Genomic DNA, 22,349 nt, shown 5'->3' on the forward strand with positions numbered 1-22,349 from the left:
AGGAGGTTCAAGAGATGTTCCCAGAAATTGAGAATTTCAGCTTTGAGGACAATTTGGATGGCCTAAGGTTGCTTTTTTGGGGAAAAGAGGAGGCTGAGGGAAGATGTAATAAATTATGAAGGGCCTGAATAGAGTGGGCAGTAAGGACCTATTTCCTTAGCAGAGAGGTCAATAATCAGGCTGCATAGATTTAAAGTAATTGGTAAAAGGATTAGCGAGTTAAGAATTATTTTTCTTCCAAAGGGTGGTGGGCGACCAGAACTCACTGCCTGAAACAATGGTGTAGGCAGGAAACCTCATCACATCGGAAAGTACTTGGATATGCACTTGTAGTGCAAAACCCAACAGAACGACAAACCATGAGCTGGAAATTGGGTTTAGGCTGGATAACTCTTCCCCAGCCGGCACAGAAATGATGGGCCAAAGGCCTTTGCCTGTGCCATAAATGTCTACAATCCATAGCAAGCAGTATGCTGGTGCATTTGCAAACACCTCACTATCCTTCCCATGATGCACATTTCAAAATGGGGGTGTCCCAGTGCTCGTGTGTTAGAATCACAACTATTTCTGATTTGCGGTAACAAATTAGATTCAGAAACTCAATGCAAATTGGCTCGATTTTCAGTTGATGCCATACTAGAGGGACATTGATTAAAGGAAGTTGTCGAGAAATTACAGAATAAGATGTAATAAAATAAGTGTGCTCACTTAAATAAATGCAAAGTATTGCACATAGGGGGCGAAATTCTCCGACCCCACGCAGGGTCGGAGAATCGGCCGGCAGCGGTGTTAATCCCGCTCCCGCAGGGTTTTTAATTCTCTGACCGGCCAAAAACCGGCGCTGTGCAAATCCCGCCGGCAGCCTCTGAAAACAGCTGGCGCCGGCGGGGTTTCATTATATTTTTGTTTCCACAAATCTCCGACGCCGTTCAGTGTCGGGGGGGGGGTTGCGGCATCGGGGGGGGGGGGGTTGCGGCATCGGGGGGGGGTGGTTGCGGCATCGGGGGGGTGTTTCGGGGCAGCGGCGTGCAGAGAGGGGGGGCGACGGATGCCCGGGGCCAACGTACCGTCGCCCCCCCCTCTGTACGCCGCTGCCCCCTACCCCAACCACCCCCCCTCACCACCCCTACCTCCCTCCAACGTCCCTACCCCCCTCCAACGTCCCTACCCCCCTCCAACGCCGCCCCCCCTCTCTCAACTCAACACCGCAACCCCCCCCCCTCAACTCAACGCCGCAAACCCCCCCCCTCCTCTCAACTCAACGCCGCAAACCCCCCAACGCCGGGTCTGTCTCTCTCCTCCTCCCCCCCCCCCCCACGCCGGGTCTGTCTCTCTCTCTCTCCCCCCCCCCCAAATGCCGGGTCTGTCTCTCTCCTCCTCCTCCCCCCCCAAAATGCCGGTCTGTCTCTCTCCTCCCCCCCCCCCAAATGCCGGTCTGTCTCTCTCCTCCTACCCCCCCCCCCCCCAAAATGCCGGTCTGTCTCTCTCCTCCTCCCCCCCCCCCCCCCCCAAATGCCGGGTCTGTCTCTCTCCTCCTCCCCCCCCCCCCCGAAACGCCGGGTCAGTCTCTCTCCTCCTCCTCCTCCAAAAAACGCCGGGTCTCACCACTTCCGCAGCTGGTGAAACTGACGCATATCGCGTCAGTCCGCTGCTGGCCCCTCCGGGAACGGAGAATAGCCGCCTAAAAGAAGGCCCCGACGCCGGAGTCATCTACACCAATTTTGCTCGCCGGAAATCGGCGTTACGACGGTCTGCAGAGAATTTCGCCCAGGAAGTGGGGCAGGTGTGAAATCATAAAATGTAGCTTGCAATTAACCATTGATTGCTCTCGGAACTTTCGTGTCAGAGTACATCAGCAAAGCTGCAAGGATTAGGAATATTGCAATTGAGGGGATTTTAACAAAAGGCTAATCTAATTTTATTTCTAAGCAAAACACTTGCATTACTATTATTTTCAAACAGAAATTCCCGATTTGGAGGTTTGAGTTTTTAATCACAGCCATGTTACCACATCATTTACAACAAGGTACAATAATTCACAAGAACGTTTGAGCTGGACGAGTGATTAATCAGCACATTCAAAATGTAATCTTACAGTTCAGCTATAAAAGAAACCAAATCAGGATCTTTTAATATTTACACGTTGATTGCACAGTAATGTATCTGCTACATAACACATTATCCGCAATTATGTCCTCATACAGTACACAATTAAAGGTTTTCGGTTGAATGTGCAGTTTTCGAAATCACTTCAGCAATTCTACCAAACCAATACCGTTTTCACTTCAACAAAGAAATTTCATGGAAGTAAGCACTAAGCACCTTGATTCCCTGAATATAGTTGGTCCTGTTGGAGAAACAACAATTATTAAAGATCTATATATTTAAGTCTCCATCATGGCGTCATTCCTCCCTATTCCCATCATTTTCTCCAGCTTGAACACTATCCCTCAAACTCCTCTTATGGATTCCTCCCGTCTTTGTCCAATCAACGGCAGCAGTGCCATCTGTATCCAGCCCCCATTCTCTCTTTAAAACCCACTTCTGCTTCCATAAAGCACACTTCACTGAACTGCGTTTGATCACCCCTAACTTGGCTCAGTGTTCATTTTTTGATTCCTGCCTGGTCAAATACTTGGTGAGTTTTCTACATTAAAAAGGTGCAACATAAATCGAAGTTGTTGTTGTATATCTTGCAAACTATTCTGCCAAATATCCGTGGAAGTGCTGATATGGGCACATTAAAAACAGGATAAGGCCCAAATGCAAATTGATAGTTATTTGATGAAGTTGCGTTTTGATGACTTGTGCTCAGTCGCGTTACACCATTTTAAGGGCAGCTCGATGGAGTACACGGGGAAAGAAGTGGAAAGGACTGCTGACAGGTTTAAATGAGCACAGTAAGAAGTCTTACAACACCAGGTTAAAGTTCAACAGGTTTGTTTCAAATCGTTAGCTTTCGGAGCACTGCTCCTTCCTCAGGTGAATGAAAGGGTAAGTTCCAGAAACATATATATAGACAGAGTCAAAGATGCAATACGATGCTTTGATATGAGCATTTGCAGGTAATTAAGTCTTTACAGATCCAGAGAGAGGGGTAATGCCAGGTTAAAGAGGTGTGAATTGTCTCAAGCCAGGACAGCTGGTGGGGGATGAATGAATCCAAGGTCCCGGTTGAGGCCGCACTCATGTGTGCGGAACCTGGCTATAAATTTCTGCTCAGCGATTCTGCGTTGTTGCACATCCTGAAGGCCATCTTGGAGAACGCATACCCGGAGATCAGAGGCTGAATGCCCTTGATCGCTGAAGTGTTCCCCCACTGGAAGGAAACATTCCTGTCTGGTGATTGTCGCGCGATGTCCGTTCATCTGTTGTCGCAGCGTCTGCGTGGTCTCACCAATGTACCACACTTGGGAAATCCTTTCCTGCAGCGTATGAGGGAGACAACGTTGGCCGAGTCGCACGAGTATGTACCGCGTACCTGGTGGGTGGTGTTCGCACATGTAATGGTGGTACCCATGTCGATGATCTGGCACGTCTTGCAGAGATTGCCCTGGCAGGGTTGTGTGGTGTCATGGTTGCTGTTCTGAAGGCTGGGTAGTTTTCTGCAAACAATGGTTTGTTTGAGGTTGCACGGTTGTTTGAAGGCAAGTAGTAGGGGTGTGGGGATGACCTTGGCAAGATGTTCACCTTCATCGATGACGTGTTGAAGGCTACGAAGAAGATGTCGTAGTTTCTCCACTTCAGGAAAGTACTGGACAACGAAGGGTACTCTGTCGGTTGCGTCCCGTGTTTGCCTTCTGAGGAGGTCGGTGCGGTTTGTTGCTGTGGCGCGTTGGAACTGTCGATCAATGAGTCGAGCGCCATATCCCGTTCGTACGAGCGTATCTTTCAGCGTCTGTAGATATCTGTTACGCTCCTCCACGTCTGAGCAGATCCTGTATATACGGAGGGCTTGTCCATAGAGGATGGCTTCTTTAATGTGTTTAGGGTGGAAGCTGGAGAAGTGGAGCATCGTGAGGTTATCTGTAGGCTTGCGGTAAAGTGAAGTGCTGAGGTGACCGTTCTTGATGGAGATGAGTGTGTCCAAGAATGCAACCGATTTTAGAGAGTAGTCCATGGTGAGTCTGATGGTGGGATGGAACTTATTGATGTCATCGTGTAGTCGTTTCAGTGATTCTTCGCTATGGGTCCAAAGGAAAAAAATGCCATCGATGTATCTGGTGTATAACGTCGGTTGAAGGTCCTGTGCGGTGAGGAGGTCTTGTTTAAACTTGTGCATTCAGATGTTGGCACATTGAGATGTGAATTTGGTCTCCATGGCTGTTCCATGTGTCTGGATGAAGAACTTGTTGTCAAAGGTGAAGACATTGTGATCCAGAATGAAGCGGATGAGTTGCAGAATTGCGTCTGGAGATTGGCAGTTGTCGGTGTTGAGTACGGAGGCTGTTGCAGCAATGGCGTTGTCATGCGGGATGCTTGTGTAGAGTGCCGGGACGTCCATTATGACGAGGAATGTTTGTGGTTCAACTGGTCCATGGGTGCTGAATTTCTGTAAGAAGTCTGTTGTGTCGCGACAGAAGCTGGGCGTTCCTTGTACGATGGGTTTCAAGATGCCGTCGAGGTAGCCAGAGAGGTTCTCACACAAGGTCCCATTGCCTGATATGATCGGCCGGCCTGGTGTGTTGGCCTTGTGTATTTTCGTGAGGCAGTAGAGATCTCCAACAGGGGGAGTAAGTGGGATGAGAGCACGTAGGGTGCTCTGAAGGTCTGGATCCAAGATCTTGGTCAGTCTTGTGAGTTGGTGGGTGTGTTCCTTGGTCGGATCTGCGGATAACTGTCTTCTGTAGTGTTTCTGGTGTTCAGTTGTTGGGACACTTTTTGGCAGTAGTCCGTTCTGTTCAGTATGATGGTGGCCCCTTCTTATACACAGGATCTGCTCAGACGAGGAGGCGCGCAACAGACATCTACAGATGCTGATAAATGCCCTCGTACGAACGGGATATGGCACTCGACTCATCAATCGACAGTGCCAATGCGCCACAGCAAAAAACCTCACCGACCTCCTCAGAAGACAAACACGGGACACAACTGACAGAGTACCCTTCGTCGTCCAGTAGTTCCCTGGAGCGGAGAAACTACGACATGTTCTTCGCAGCCTTCAACACGTCATCGATGAAGACAACATCTTGCCAACGTCATCACCACACCCCCACTACTTGCCATCAAACAATCGCGCAACCTCAAACAAACCATTATTTGCAGCAAACTGCCCAGCCTTCAGAACAGCAAGCACAACACCACACAACCCTGCCATGGCAATCTCTGCAAGACGTGCCAGATCATCGACATGGATACCACCATTAGACGTGAGAACACCACCCACCAGGTACGTGGTACATACTTGTGCGACTCGGCCAACGTTGTCTACCTCATGCGCTGCAGGAAAGGATGTCCCGAAGTGTGGTACATTGGCAAGACCATGCAGATGCTGCGACAACGGGTGAATGGACATCGCGCGACAATTGCCAGGCAGGAATGTTCCCTTCCAGTCGGGGAATACTTCAGCAGTCAAGGGCATTCAGCCTCTGATCTCCGGGTAAGCATTCTCCAAGTTGGCCTTCAGGACATGCGACAACGCAGAATCGCCGAACAGAAACATATAGCCAAGTTCCGTACACATGAGTGCCGCCTCAACCGGGACCTTGGATTCATGTCGCATGACATTCACCCCCCACCATCTGTCCTGGGCTTGCGAAATCCTACCAACTGTCCTGGCTTGAGACAATTCACTCCTCTTTAACCTGGGATTACCCTTCTGTCTGGATCTGTAAAGACTTAATTCCCTGCAAATGCTCGCATTCAAAGCATCGTATTGCATCTTTGACTCTGTCTATATATATATATGTTTCTGGAACTAACCTCTTCATTCACCTGAGGAAGGAGCAGTGCTCCGAAAGCTAATGATTTGAAACAAACCTGTTGGACTTTAACCTGGTGTTGAAAGACTTCTTACTGTACTCACCCCAGTCCAATGCCGGCATCGCCACATCAGGTTTAAATGAAGAGTAGGAGGAGGCTCAGCTGCATGAGGACCAGCACCAACCAGTTGGGCCAAATGGCCTGTCTCGGTGCTGTAAATTCTATGTTACACTTTTATTATACAGAATATTTCCAACTTTACCCTCAAGCAGAGGGTTCTCATTTTGAGAACAGAAATTTTAACCGTACATCCATTTGAAGCCACTCAGTATTTTGACATTTCGTGCAGAGTAGAGCAGAGAGGTCACAAACACTGGAGTAAACTGCTAAATGTGACTGGATCCCTCAAAAGAGGGGAACTGTCTATATCCCCCCTTCATGCACTTTGTATCATCAGGAGAGGTGAGGGGGAATGAAAATCATTAAGGGAATGGTATGCTTGTGCATAGATAAATAAACTGGATTAATGTGGTAATTACACTAAATCTGATATCCTCATTGCCCTGGGCTGTTGTGGCTGGGCAAGTGGGGTTAAAAGAGAATAAAAAAGCACGGTAGCATTGTGGTTAGCACAATTGCTTCACAGCTCCAGGGTCCCAGGTTCGATTCCCTGCTTGGGACACTGTCTGTGTGGAGTCTGCACGTTCTCCCCGTGTCTGTGTGGGTTTCCATCGGGTGCTCTGGTTTCCTCCCACAGTCCGAAGATGTGCAGGTTAGGTGGATTGGCCATGACAAATTGACCGTAGTGTCCAAAATTGCCCTTAGTGTTGGGAGGGGTTACTGGGTTATGGGGATAGGGTGGAGGTGTGGGCTTGGGTAGGGTGGTCTTTCCAAGGGCTGGTGCAGACTCAATGGGCCGAATGGCCTCCTTCTGCAATGTAAATTCTATGAAAAGTGAGCAGCACGGTGGCACAGTGGTTAGCACTGCTGCCTCACAGCACCAGGGACCCGGGGTCGATTCCGGCCTTGGGCACTTCCGGCCTGTGTGAAGTTTGCATGTTCTCCCTGTGTCTATGTGGTTTTCCTCCGAGTGCTCCGGTTTCCTTCCACAGTCCAAAGATTTGCGGGCTAGGTGGGGTTAAGGGAATAGGGCAGGGGAGTGGGCTGGGGGAAGGTGCTCTTTTGGAGGGTCGGTGCAGACCCTATGGGCCAAATGTCCTTCTTCTGCATGGTAGGGGTTCTATGGATTCCTACAGACAGGGTTAGTCTTTCTCCTCCCAATAGAGGGCAGCAAAAACCCATGGGCCACAGTCTAACATGAGGGAGAGAGGGGGAAAGGGAGAGAGCTTTTAGGAAGGAAATGATGGGCAGGAAGAACTTAAACTGATTTAACAAGATGCAATTACATCAATTCCCGTATTATCAGGACGACTCGACCAACAATCTCAAACAGACTCACGGGGACAATGCTTAACAAGAATATTGCCTTTACCGGTTGATTTTTTCATTCTGTGAATGAGCGCCATCATCTGCAGCTCCAATCGGCAGTAACATAACACTTTTTCCTGTAGCTTCCTGGAATGTCAAGGTAACTGGAATGGTTGCACCTTCTCTGGTCATATCCGGCTCAACTCCAAATACTAAACAGGAAGAACAATTTAGATTTATATCAAAAACAAGATTAAAAACACAGTGTGATGTTAACAAATTACACACTTCAATTGTCACTAGAATCCTGACCACGAAAAGCTTTTCATAAGACAGATCAACACCTCCAACTTAAAGTCTAAAAAAAGAGCAAATTCAATATATGGTTTGTCCTCCCTCTCTATTTCTGTGTTGCTGTGATATAAAAATGTATCATCCTTGATAATCTATTAGTTCTTGTGATGCAACCAGAAGTCTTCTCCACGATGGTAAATTAAGAGCCCATTGTCACATTCTTACCCTTCAACATTCTGCTGTTAGGTTTTTTTAAAATTCATTTATGGGATGTGGACATCGTTGATTAAGCCAGCATTTATTGCCCAACCCTAGCTGCCCTTCAGAGGGTGGTGATGAATTTCCTGCTTGAACCGCTGCAGTCCTTGAGGTGTAGGTACAACCACTGTGCTGTTAAGGAGGGAGTTCCAGGATCTTTGCCCCTGCGACAATGAAGGAACACTGATACATTTCCAAGTCAGGATGGTGAGTGGCTTGGAGGGGAACCTCCAGGTGGTGGGGTTCCCAGGTATTTGTTGCTCTGGTCTTTCTAGATGGTAGTGGTCATGAGTTTGGAAGGTACCTTGGTGAGTTACTGCAGTGCATTCTGTAGATGGTATACACGGCTGCCACTGTTCATCGGTGGTGGAGGGTTTGAATGTTTGTGGAAAGAGGAGCAATCAAGTGGGTTGCTTTGTCCTGGATGGTGTTGAGCTTCTTGAGTGTTGTTGGAGCTGCATTCATCCAGGCAAGTGGAGAGTATTTATTACACTCCTGACTTGTGCCTTGTAGATGGTAGACAGGCTTTGGGGGTCAGGAGGCGAGTTACTCACCGGAGGATTCCTAGACTTTGACCTGCCCTCTCACCGATGCTGCGACTGGTGAGGGGCTAGCAGCCGCGCCACTTAAAATGCCCGGCCTCCACAAAATAAATGGCTGGAGAATTGCCGGGTCCATGGCCGCGCATGCGCACGGCAATGACCTGCAGTGGTCATGCCGTACAACATGGCGCCGGCCGTGCGTGGTCCCGACCTGCCAGGTATGTCTCCCTGGACACCCCCTCGCCACCCTCCACCAGACCCCCCAGCCGTTGCCGAAGCCCCGCCGGCCAGCAACATGGCTCCCGCCCGACTGTGACGCCGCTGGGCACAGTCCGCAGCCGCCACGCCGGGTTACTGCACGGCTGGGATCATACATCAACCACGTCAGTGCGGACTCGGCCCATCGGGGGTGGAGCACTGGGGAGGGCCTTCAGGTGACGTCCTGAGGCTGTCCCAATGGTGTGCGGCGCTGCCGCGATGACGCTATTTCAGAGGTGGCGGAGCATGTGAAACCTGCGTAAAACTGATGACGCCCCCGATTCCGTCGTAAAAATGGATTCTCCGCCCGATCGGCGATTCCAAAATCGGCATCGGAAAAGGGAGAATCTCGCCCAAGATGTCTAATTTTGCGGGCAGCACCAAATATCTTGGGGTGGGATGGGGCGAATGAGAGGGGAGAGGCAGTTAATTAATATCAAGGAAAAATCTGATAAAATGCAGGAATGCATTAATAAACTTAAAAATGGATGCATAATTGGCTAATGAATTAAAAAATTTATAAGTGTGAACCGATGCATTTTGGTAGGGAATACAAGGTCACATACACTTGGGGAAAGAAGAGTCGAAGTAGGGTAGAGGAACAAAGTGATCCAGGGACACAGATTCACAAATCATTAAAAGTAATGGTTAATAAAGGCAAAAAAACCCAAACAAACCATAATGGAGTTCATTTCCAGAGATACAGATGTAAAATAAGGGAAGTAATTTTAAACTGGTACATGGTTCAGGCCACTTTGGAGTACGATGCACATGTGGTCTTTATATTATACAGGGAGTATACAGTGTCACAAATGGCTAGGATGCTATGAAAATGAATGTTTTTTTGCAGAAGTAAAATCAAACTGCCGTGTATTTTGTAAACCATGTCTGGGCAGGAACTAAGGAAAGAATAGGGAACTGATTGTTCTTTACAATTGATACATTTATTCGTCAGAATGCTGTGAGCCAGGAAGCAGACTAGTCACAGTTGAGGTGTTGAAGAAGCAACAGTAAGTAAGAGAGAGAGAGAGGCAGCCAACCTTAAGAAACAATTCAGCTAGAGATGAAGTGCTGAAGGCAAAAGCCAGGTTGTGCAAAAGATTGTTTTCATCACTGAACTGAAGACCATTCTCAAGTCCTGGTCTCTTAGGTGGTATGGTGTGGTATTCACTGGCTCGATTTGGCCAACAGATTTATGGTTGTAATTTGGGTAAAGGACGGGTCTCAGTATAGTTTAGGATTACGGGAGAAATAGATGCTTTGGGTTTCCAGCCGAAGTATAGGATTGTTCTTTGCAGTGATTCATTTTCTTTCTTCTTCTTTAATAAATACTTTTATTCTTGTTTAATGAAAGGGAGGTTTGAGTTCTCACTGTTTCTGCAAACTTTTCTCACTGATAGCCGAAAATAATACACCACGCGGGTCCAGTGTTTCAGATTGGAAAACTTTCGCATGCAACATAAATGGGGTTTTGTAACAACAGGCATTGGAGCAGATCCAGAAGGATTCTCAAGAATTGTAATATCCCGCACGGGACCTACGGGGTGGGAAAGCTTGGCTTCCCCACGCTCCTGGCGGAGTACGAGCTCCCCCCGCTAGGGGCGGGGTACCTCAATTACCCAGTGTATACAAGGCCGGGCAGCAAGGCATCGACCAAACAGAAACCCAGTGGGGATCTACCGGGAAATGTATACATATCGTTTGTAAATAAAACTTTGTTTTTATTTCTACTTGGTGTGGACTCGCCGTGTCCTTATTAAAAGCATGTTAAGGTATTCAAATTCTTTCACCAACCTGTTTTCATTGCATTCTTGCCAGCTTGGTAATGTGGATGGTTATAGTCTGCCAACCAGGCCTTTGCACCACTAACCATGTATACCTTCAATGTGTTGGGACTCCCATATTCAGCAAAGATTTTTTTGATGTAATCCACTACCTAAGTAGTGAAAAAAAATCAAATGAATGAAAGGGGAAGGGGAAATCAGAGGGAGAGAAAAAGCTGGAAAAGTGCAATTTCTCATGTTAAACAGAAAGTATCCCAATCCATCCGGTGATTTTTGATGCACAATAACCTTAATCAGGTTTCACTTTGTCACTCAGCATGGGATTTAACAAGGGGAATCAGAGCAAAGCAAATGACAAATGTAGCAACACAGCTCCCAAAACATATTTCTAACCAATATATTATTAAGCCAATAAATGTCATTCACCGCATTGCTGCTTGTGTTACATATCAGTGCATTAATTGGTTTTCTCATTTGCCAACAAAAAGTAATGACACAGCTCAAAGATAATGAATTGGTTATAATGTATGATAGGACACCTTTTTCTTTAATATGATGTGGAGATGCTGGCGTTGTACTGGGGTGAGCACAGTAAGAAGTCTTACAACACCAGGTTAAAGTCCAACAGGTTTGTTTCAGACACTAGCTTTCGGAGCACTGCTCCTTCCTCAGGTGAATGAAGAGGTATGTTCCAGAAACATATATAGACGAATTCAAAGATGCAAGACAGTGTTTAGAATGCGAGCATTTGCAGGTAATTAAGTCTTTACAGATCCAGAGATGGGGTAATGCCAGGTTAAAGAGTTTTTAACAATGCCGGCTACGAGTGGCTTTAAAAATGATGGCCCCGACCGGCTGCAAAAATGCAGGGGTGCTGCACTTGCATGTCCACTCATCAGTGCGCTTGCCTGGAGCCCAGAGAGAAACTCCGTCTCCTCCTGACATTAGTGCGGTGACTCAGGGGATTTAAAGAAAAATTAAATTCAGTCTTCCTGCATCTGTCTTGAATGTGCTCAATGGCTGAGCCTGCAGAACTTTCTTTATAGTGAATTTTAGTGATTAAAAAGATTCACAATACTTTGAGTTAAGTAATTCCTCCTCATGTATGTCTAAAATCGGCGCATTGTAATTTGCAGACTATAGCCCCAGGCTGTAAACCACCCATCTGAGGAAAACTTACATTCTGCATCTGCTCTGTGGAGTCCCGAGAGAATGGGCGAGATTCTCCGCAAATGCGGAGAGTCGTAAAGGCTGCCGTGAAACTGGCCGTGTTTCACGGCAGCCTTCACGCCCGTTCCCGGGACCCGATTCTCCCCCCCCCCCCCCATCGGGGCTAGGAGCGGGACCCTGGGAATCACGGCATCGCGGCCTTAATGACCGTCGTTAAGGCCGCACGCCAAGATGACGCGCGGCCGGCTCCAACCCGCGCATGCGCGGATGACGTCATCACGCCATTGACGGAACCCGCGCATGCGCGGTTCCACATTTCTCCACCCCCGCCCGACAAGATGTGGCGGCTTGATCTTGTTGGGCGGCGGAGGGGAAATAGTGCTTCCCTTTTGGACGCAGGCCCGACAATCGGTGGGCACCGATCGCGGGCCTGTCCCCTCCCGAGCACAACGGTGGTGCTCCCGCCCCAAACGGGCACCCAGCGCCCGTTTTACCGACGGCAGCAAGCAGGTGTGTTTGCTGCCATGAAAAAACGGGCGTAAAGGCCCGGCCGCTTGGCCCATCGGCCGGGGAGAATCACCGCTCGCTGGATTCGTGACGTGGGTCGGGTGAGGGGGGGGGGGAATAGCGGGAAGGCGCATAAAATGTCGGGAGGCCCTCCCGCTATTCTCCCAACCGGCGTGGGCAGCGGAGAATCGCGCCCAATATGTCTGTTTCAATTAGGTCAATTCTCATTCTTCACTACTCTAGACTCTAGAATATAAGCCCAGGCTCACCTCTCGCATTAAAGGTAAGAGAAAATGGTGGGGTGCGAAGGTCGGCTGCCGTGGGTCCCGAAGGATGGCCGGTTGGTAAAAATGGGTCCCTGGGCAAAAGATTTTGAAAAACACTGATCTAGGTGGCAGGGGCTGAGGGTATGGGAAGTGCTGTGAAAGGAGCTTTGGTGGTTTTCTACAGTGCATCTTGTAGATGGCCTTTGAAATGCTAATGGTGAGCTGCATTATTGAACCATTGCAGTCCATGTGTTGCAGGCACACTCACTGTGCTGTCAGGAAGGGAGTTCCAGGGTTTTGATCCAGTGACATTTAAGGAACAGCAAATTATTCTAAATGAGTAACATATGTAACTTAGAGGGGGTGTTGCTGGTGGTGTCCTTATGCATCTGCTGCCCATATTCTTCAAGGTGATAGAGGCTGTTGATTTGGAACGCGCTGTTGACAAAGCCTTGGAGTGAGTTCTGTAGTTCTGTGCACCTTGTAGGTGATATAGACATTGCTGCCACTTTGGGTGGAACCTTGTTGATGTGAGGGTGGGGGAGTGGGTAGGTTTCTGCCTGCTGGCTGTAGAGCCAATGAGAGACCCGCGTTGCCTACTTTTGGTCAGGCCTACCAAAGCATGAACCGACCAGGGAGCAAAGAGGCCAGTGGCAGGCCTTGCCCTGAAACCAAGACTCCTGGGCAAACACCTTGACTGCAAGAGCTGTCGACCGGAGTTTAGCAACTCTGGCGCTCAGAAGCACCACAGGGGAGTTAACTGCTGAAGTTACAGGGTCCAGAGGCTCAGGATTGCAGAATGACCGAGGCCAAAGGTAAGTAATGTTGGGAGGGGCTTTGCACGGTGGAGTTTGTTGGGAGAGGGGGCTGGAGTTGATAGCAAGGGCAGTGGTAGGGGTAGCACTCAGCAGGCCTCCTGTTCCAGATGTTGTGTCTCTGGATCAGTCCCTCGAGTGCACCCCCACCCCAGAGGTGACAGGCTGGCTGTAAGGTTGCGGCTATCGTGCACGGCACATGGCAACAGACAAACCTGCAGCTGGGTTCATCACATCAGCAGTGGGGTGAGATCCTTAGGTTGTCATTAATTATCCACTTAAGAGACTCAATCAGCAGTGAGGTGGGAAGGTCGACCATGGCCTTCCCACACATAACCTAATTCTGCTGGAGATGGGAAGTGGCAGGGGTCCACTATGCCACTATTCGGCTGAATTATATGCCCTTCCCAACTCCAGATATAGCAGAAGATTCCTCAAATTAATCTGTGGTGAGGAATTTGAATGTTTATGGTACTGGATGGGATGCCAGTCAAATGGCTGCTTTATCCTGGATGTTGAGTGCATTTGGAGTTGCATTCATCCAGGAAAGCGGGTGTGTTACATCACACCCCCGACCTGTATCTTGTAGAAGGCAGACAGGCTTTTGGGGAGTCGGAAGTTACTCTTTGGTGAATGTTTGTACCTGAGCTGCTCTTGTAGCCACAGTATTTATACGGCTGGCATATTGAGCTGGTATTTTGCATCGGTCTTCACTATTAGAGGATACAAGTAACATCTCAGAAATAGCTGTCAATCAGAAATGGAAGGGAAGGAGGAACATAGACACACCAAGGGAGTTGTATTGAGCAAAATGTTGGAGCTAAAGGCAGACATCTTCCCAATGTCCTGATGGACTTTACCCTGGGGTCGGAAAAGAAATGGGTAGTGAGAAAGCTGATGCGTTGGTTTTAATTTTCCAAAATTATTTCGGGGAAAGTTCCATCGAAGAGCAAATGTAACTCCTTTATCCAAAATATATCACATTGATCGAATGAAATTAGCTGAAGGTGGCATGTATGATAACGGGGACCTCAGGAAGACGCCAATGTGGATCATCCGCTTGCCACATCCGAAGATGGCTGCAAATACTACAGCCTCATCTTTTGCACAACCTTGACGGTCTCTATTGTCATTGAGGGGGGGAAGGTTTTGGAACTTCCTTCTCCTCTGCTTAGTGGTTTATGAGGAAACACTGGGTTTAAGCAGCAAATCTGCGCTAGAAGGAAGCAACATGCAATTACTTTGCAGCAAAATAAATACAATTCAAAATAACCAACGTACCATTACTGATGGTACTAATGTTACAAATGATACGCGTAACTCCTTAAAGATAGTTTTTAAATGTACCATTAATTGCAATTTTAGCAATTTCTCTCTCATGGGAGCTTTGTTCAGCTGTCTCTACATGATGCAAGTGAATAATGGTGCCCTTGATGCTAAAACTGCCCATCAGCATAGAGTGAAAACAAATCATTCATGTCCCCAACCAGGGAAACAGCTCTGCACATCACAACTGAATTACAGCACATCAACATCCTTAGGTTTTGTCCCAATGTTTGGATTTAATCCCAAAATTAAACGGTTACATAACCAACAGCAATCCACTCTTGGGATTCAGATGACAAACAGCTGCTGAAACTTCAAACTTGAAGCTTACAACATTGACCAAATCTCAAGGTTGGAACACTGCTACTCAATCCCCATCTTCCCTCAAGGTTGGAACACTGCTATTCAATCCCTATCTTCCCTCAAGGTTGGAACACTGCTATTCAATCCCAATCTTCCCTCAAGGTTGAAACACTGCTATTCAATCCCCATCTTCCCTCAAGGTTGGAACACTGCTACTCAATCCCCATCTTCCCTCAAGGTTGGAACACTGCTACTCAATACCCATCTTCCCTCAAGGTTGAAACACTGCTATTCAATCCCCATCTTCCCTCAAGGTTGGAACACTGCTATTCGATCCCCATCTTCCCTCAAGGTTGAAACACTGCTATTCAATCCCCATCTTCCCTCAAGGTTGGAACACTGCTATTCGATCCCCATCTTCCCTCAAGGTTGAAACACTGCTATTCAATCCCCATCTTCCCTCAAGGTTGGAACACTGCTACTCAATCCCCATCTTCCCTCAAGGTTGAAACACTGCTATTCAATCCCCATCTTCCCTCAAGGTTGGAACACTGCTACTCAATGCCCATCTTCCCTCAAGGTTGAAACACTGCTATTCAATCCCCATCTTCCCTCAAGGTTGGAACACTGCTATTCGATCCCCATCTTCCCTCAAGGTTGAAACACTGCTATTCAATCCCCATCTTCCCTCAAGGTTGGAACACTGCTACTCAATCCCAATCTTCCCTCAAGGTTGGAACACTGCTATTCGATCCCCATCTTCCCTCAAGGTTGGAACACTGCTACTCAATGCCCATCTTCCCTCAAGGTTGAAACACTGCTATTCAATCCCCATCTTCCCTCAAGGTTGGAACACTGCTATTCGATCCCCATCTTCCCTCAAGGTTGAAACACTGCTATTCAATCCCCATCTTCCCTCAAGGTTGGAACACTGCTACTCCATCCCAATCTTCCCTCAAGGTTGGAACACTGCTATTCGATCCCCATCTTCCCTCAAGGTTGGAACACTGCTACTCAATACCCATCTTCCCTCAAGGTTGAAACACTGCTATTCAATCCCCATCTTCCCTCAAGGTTGGAACACTGCTATTCGATCCCCATCTTCCCTCAAGGTTGAAACACTGCTATTCGATCCCCATCTTCCCTCAAGGTTGGAACACTGCTATTCGATCCCCATCTTCCCTCAAGGTTGAAACACTGCTATTCAATCCCCATCTTCCCTCAAGGTTGGAACACTGCTACTCAATCCCCATCTTCCCTCAAGGTTGAAACACTGCTATTCAATCCCCATCTTCCCTCAAGGTTGGAACACTGCTACTCAATGCCCATCTTCCCTCAAGGTTGAATCACTGCTATTCAATCCCCATCTTCCCTCAAGGTTGGAACACTGCTATTCGATCCCCATCTTCCCTCAAGGTTGAAACACTGCTATTCAATCCCCATCTTCCCTCAAGGTTGAAACACTGCTATTCGATCCCCATCTTCCCTCAAGGTTGAAACACTGCTATTCAATCCCCATCTTCCCTCAAGGTTGGAACACTGCTATTCGATCCCCATCTTCCCTCAAGGTTGAAACACTGCTATTCAATCCCCATCTTCCCTCAAGGTTGGAACACTGCTACTCAATCCCCATCTTCCCTCAAGGTTGAAACACTGCTATTCAATCCCCATCTTCCCTCAAGGTTGGAACACTGCTATTCAATCCCCATCTTCCCTCAAGGTTGGAACACTGCTACTCAATCCCAATCTTCCCTCAAGGTTGGAACACTGCTACTCAATCCCCATCTTCCCTCAAGGTTGGAACACTGCTATTCGATCCCCATCTTCCCTCAAGGTTGAAACACTGCTATTCAATCCCCATCTTCCCTCAAGGTTGGAACACTGCTATTCGATCCCCATCTTCCCTCAAGGTTGAAACACTGCTATTCAATCCCCATCTTCCCTCAAGATTGGAACACTGCTATTCGATCCCCATCTTCCCTCAAGGTTGAAACACTGCTATTCGATCCCCATCTTCCCTCAAGGTTGGAACACTGCTACTCAATACCCATCTTCCCTCAAGGTTGAAACACTGCTATTCAATCCCCATCTTCCCTCAAGGTTGGAACACTGCTATTCGATCCCCATCTTCCCTCAAGGTTGAAACACTGCTATTCGATCCCCATCTTCCCTCAAGGTTGGAACACTGCTATTCGATCCCCATCTTCCCTCAAGGTTGAAACACTGCTATTCAATCCCCATCTTCCCTCAAGGTTGGAACACTGCTACTCAATCCCCATCTTCCCTCAAGGTTGAAACACTGCTATTCAATCCCCATCTTCCCTCAAGGTTGGAACACTGCTACTCAATGCCCATCTTCCCTCAAGGTTGAATCACTGCTATTCAATCCCCATCTTCCCTCAAGGTTGGAACACTGCTATTCGATCCCCATCTTCCCTCAAGGTTGAAACACTGCTATTCAATCCCCATCTTCCCTCAAGGTTGGAACACTGCTATTCGATCCCCATCTTCCCTCAAGGTTGAAACACTGCTATTCAATCCCCATCTTCCCTCAAGGTTGGAACACTGCTATTCGATCCCCATCTTCCCTCAAGGTTGAAACACTGCTATTCAATCCCCATCTTCCCTCAAGGTTGGAACACTGCTACTCAATCCCCATCTTCCCTCAAGGTTGAAACACTGCTATTCAATCCCCATCTTCCCTCAAGGTTGGAACACTGCTACTCAATCCCCATCTTCCCTCAAGGTTGGAACACTGCTACTCAATCCCAATCTTCCCTCAAGGTTGGAACACTGCTACTCAATCCCCATCTTCCCTCAAGGTTGGAACACTGCTATTCGATCCCCATCTTCCCTCAAGGTTGAAACACTGCTATTCAATCCCCATCTTCCCTCAAGGTTGGAACACTGCTATTCGATCCCCATCTTCCCTCAAGGTTGAAACACTGCTATTCAATCCCCATCTTCCCTCAAGATTGGAACACTGCTATTCGATCCCCATCTTCCCTCAAGGTTGAAACACTGCTATTCAATCCCCATCTTCCCTCAAGGTTGGAACACTGCTACTCAATCCCCATCTTCCCTCAAGGTTGAATCACTGCTATTCAATCCCCATCTTCCCTCAAGGTTGGAACACTGCTATTCGATCCCCATCTTCCCTCAAGGTTGAAACACTGCTATTCAATCCCCATCTTCCCTCAAGGTTGGAACACTGCTATTCGATCCCCATCTTCCCTCAAGGTTGAAACACTGCTATTCAATCCCCATCTTCCCTCAAGGTTGGAACACTGCTATTCGATCCCCATCTTCCCTCAAGGTTGAAACACTGCTATTCAATCCCCATCTTCCCTCAAGGTTGGAACACTGCTACTCAATCCCCATCTTCCCTCAAGGTTGAAACACTGCTATTCAATCCCCATCTTCCCTCAAGGTTGGAACACTGCTACTCAATCCCCATCTTCCCTCAAGGTTGGAACACTGCTACTCAATCCCAATCTTCCCTCAAGGTTGGAACACTGCTACTCAATCCCCATCTTCCCTCAAGGTTGGAACACTGCTATTCGATCCCCATCTTCCCTCAAGGTTGAAACACTGCTATTCAATCCCCATCTTCCCTCAAGGTTGGAACACTGCTATTCGATCCCCATCTTCCCTCAAGGTTGGAACACTGCTATTCGATCCCCATCTTCCCTCAAGGTTGAAACACTGCTATTCAATCCCCATCTTCCCTCAAGGTTGGAACACTGCTATTCAATCCCCATCTTCCCTCAAGGTTGAAACACTGCTATTCAATCCCCATCTTCCCTCAAGGTTGGAACACTGCTATTCAATCCCCATCTTCCCTCAAGGTTGGAACACTGCTATTCGATTCCCATCTTCCCTCAAGGTTGGAACACTGCTACTCAATCCCCATCTTCCCTCGGGTTTTAATTGGAATACTGGAGGAGGAGTAGTCCAATCCACCATCCAGTACATTTCTAAAAATTCATTCTTGCTTTAAGGGAGTTGCAAGCAATGCCGGGACTTATTGCCCATCTCCAGTTGCCCTCAAGAAGAGGGCATTAGTCAAAGTTCACCTGGTGCAGATATTGTCATAGTGCCCTTCTGAATGGAGTACCAGAATTTTGACTCAGCTATGCTGAACACTGATACATGCCCAAGTGGGGGCAGATGAACTTTGAGGTGGTGACAGGGGTAGTCCATTAATCCCTTCGAATCTGTTCCAGCATTCAGTGAGATCATGGCTGATGTCATATTCCTTGATACTTTACCTAATACAAATTGATTCACGTTTACCATGAAAATTTAAATTTACATATCATCCAAGGCCACTTACAAAGATAGCTCCAGGTTTCCATGACTGTGCATGAAAATCTGCTTCTTCATTACAATCCGAAACGGCCTGGCTCCATTATAAGGTTATGCTCCCTTGTGCCCTCTCCTTTAGTCCCTGTATAAGTCTAGTGAACCAGCTCCGGGCCATTCATTACTCCAACAAAACATTCCAATTTGCTTTTCTTGGATCTAGGGTGGCACGGTGGCACAGTGGTAACCACTGTTGCCTCACAGCTCCAGGGACGGGGTTCAATTCTAGCCTTGGGTGACTATGTGGAGTTTGCACATTCGCCCCGTGCTGCTTGGGTTTCCTCCGGGTGCTCCGGTTTCCTCCAACAGTCCAAGTATGTGCAGGTTAGGTGGATTGGCCATGCTAAATTGCCCCTTAGTGTCCAAAAGGTTAGATGGGGTTACAGGAATAGGGTGGAGGCATGGCCTTAAGTGAGGTGCACGTTCAAGGGCTGATGCAGACTCAATGGGCCGAATGGCCTCCTTCTGCACTGTAAATGTTTATGATTCTAAAGTGGATGACAGAACACTATTTCAACTGCTGGAGTTTTGCTCACTCACTTAGTCTATTTATTCCCCTTTACAACTTGCCGTTTACACAAACTACAGTGCCTGCTACAAACTTGGATATACAACTTTCAGCTTCCTCATCCATGTCAAAAACAGATATGCTGCGGTGCAAATCCCCAAGAACATCACGTATCAGATCACACCAATACATTCAAATTTCAGTTCACCAACCGATCCTCATCGTTAGTACGATTGGCTTCTTCATATATTCAAATATAAACAAAGTATTGCAATTTAAATGTTTTCTTTTGCTCAACTTCCATCTACAGGTGGGTTAGGGCCGAATTCCTCAGAACTGCACAGAAGCAATACCTGAAAGGAAATGACTTCAATTCTTCACAAATTGCAGGGTTGCACAGTTTAACTTTCGCACAGAAGATTTAGTGATTGTAAAGTGTGAAAAAATAAACTGTTCCAAATTGTGGCCTTTTATACCAAACTGATTCTATAAACTCGGAAATATCCGACAGGTGCATTCAACTACAGAACCTTTCATCAATTAAAGTAACAAGTGCGACACCAAATTGCTTTTGAAGCACTAAAATCCAGCTCAAGCTGTAAAGAACTCAGTCATTTAAAAAAAATCCTTATAACAAGGTTGACAATTCTTGGCAACAGAAATGTTTGTTATTCAAGTAGAACAGAGCCAGATTCAGATTGGAACTCCCTCTGTTCAAAGCTTATACCTCAGCTGCCCTTTCCCTGAATGAGATTGGCAAATGTTTTCCTTAATAAATATTTCTATGAGCTTTTTCAATTTACATTACACATATTTAACTAATATTTAACTTGTCCTTCCTCACCCTGAAAACAATGAATCAACTAACTAACTACCTCCCCTTTTAGCTGCTGACTGAGGTTAATTCCTTAAAGTGAGATATGAACGGATGCCATCTTTTATGAAACCTCTCCTCATTCCCTCTTAAACTAAATTTAACCTTCTCTAGGCTTAGATATTCCATGAAGTCTCCCAGTCATACTGAGGCACAGGGCGGAGAAACTGAAGTGAGTAGTTAGCTTCACTTGAATATGTCTAGGCCGGTTTTACCCAAGGTGTGGGATCGAATGCCCGTGCCTGGGAGACCCCGGAGGGGTGCCGTTTAGCACTGGTCTCCACAAACTTGAACCAGGCATACTGGCATCTGGGGGGGTCTCCCAGGCGATCGGGGCCCCCGGGTGGTCAGGCTCTGCACAGGATGGTACCCTGGCACTCCTGATGCCACCTGGGCACTCTGCCACTGCCAGCCTGGCACCCTGGCAGTGACAAAGTGCCCCAGTGACACTGCCAGGCTGGCAAGGGCACTGCCAAGATTCCAGACTGGCAGTGCGAAGGGCCCAGGTGGCATCTTGCCAGTGACGGATATTGGGATCGGGGGTGCCCTGCCCTTATGAGGGGTGGGGTGTGGGGGCTCAAGGACCCCCTAATTGGTAGGTCGGGGCTTTGGGGGGTCCGGAGACTGTGGTGGGGGTGTCCAGAGATTGAGGCGCGTGATTGTCCCCTCTGAAATGGCGTTATCGTGGCGTGCGCCGCACGCCGTTGGATCGGCCTCAGCGCATCACCTGAAGACCCTCCCCCGATGCTCCGCTCTGATGGGTCGATTTCCCAACTGCGCAGTTGACCTGTGGTCTCAGCGGATGGGAAGCCGGAGTGGCGGCTGCGAACTGTGTCCAGCGGCGCCACAGTCGGGCGGGAGGGGGTTCTTCCCCGAGGGCTGGGGGGGGGGACTGGCCAGGGGAAGGCGAGGGGCAGAACTATCTGGCAGACTGGATCCGTGCACGGCCGGTGCCTTGTTGTACGGCGTGACCGCGGCAGGTCGTCGCTGTGCGCACGCACGGCCACGGACCCGGCCATTCTCTGCAGTTTATTTAGTGGAGGCCGGGGGTTTTACGCGATGTGGCTGCTAGCCCCTCGCCGGTCGCTGGATCGGTGAGGGGACGCGGACAATTGTTTCTACGTAAAACGCACAGATCCTCCGCACTTAGCCTCAGAAATGGAGAATCCAGCCCTGTATTTTTGATTCCAAAGTCCAAATAGTACTTAGAAATTGTGAACAACAAAGGTCCTTGAACTGATCCTTGTGGAACACCACTTCCCAGCTTCTGCTACTCTGTATAATTTACCATTTATTCCCACTTTCTGCTTTCGGTCTTGAAACTAGCTAGCAATTTATTCTGCCACATGGCCCATGACTCCACATTCTCTACTATTATTCATTAGTCTATTATGGGGCACCTTATCAAGGGCCCTTATACAATCCAGATAAATTTAATCTGCTGTATTAGCATTGTCTCTTCAAAGAATTCAATGAGGTTGGTCAAGCCAGATTTCACCTTTTGAAATCCATGCTGATTATTCATTACTATATTTCTCATTTCTACCTCGGAATAAGTGCAGACTGCCCAATCTTGTTTAAATTGGGAGGGAACTTTGATTCCATCAGCCTTGGCTGGTTTGAACTAGGGCACCCCAGGTCAAAGGGCATACTGTGAACACATTTCAGGTCACCCAGGTTCCAGTAACCAAGCAGTTTACTTGACGTTATGATCAAACTGATAAAAGAA

The 22,349-nt window shown here is 47.9% G+C and overlaps 1 protein-coding gene across 1 annotated transcript in view; it reads right to left on the reverse strand.

The window, feature by feature from the left end:
* Positions 1-1,972: 1,972 nt before the first annotated feature.
* Positions 1,973-22,349, reverse strand: part of LOC119972741 (cytosolic non-specific dipeptidase-like) — an 85,192-nt gene continuing 64,815 nt past the window's right edge. Inside the window, 3 exon segments of the mRNA XM_038810050.1 lie at positions 1,973-2,347; positions 7,415-7,562; positions 10,497-10,638. Of these exon segments, the coding sequence (XP_038665978.1) occupies positions 2,281-2,347; positions 7,415-7,562; positions 10,497-10,638 (357 nt within the window). The 3' untranslated portion in view covers positions 1,973-2,280.

This window comes from Scyliorhinus canicula, chromosome 10, assembly GCF_902713615.1.
Source record: "Scyliorhinus canicula chromosome 10, sScyCan1.1, whole genome shotgun sequence".
NCBI classification, from domain to species: domain Eukaryota; kingdom Metazoa; phylum Chordata; class Chondrichthyes; order Carcharhiniformes; family Scyliorhinidae; genus Scyliorhinus; species Scyliorhinus canicula.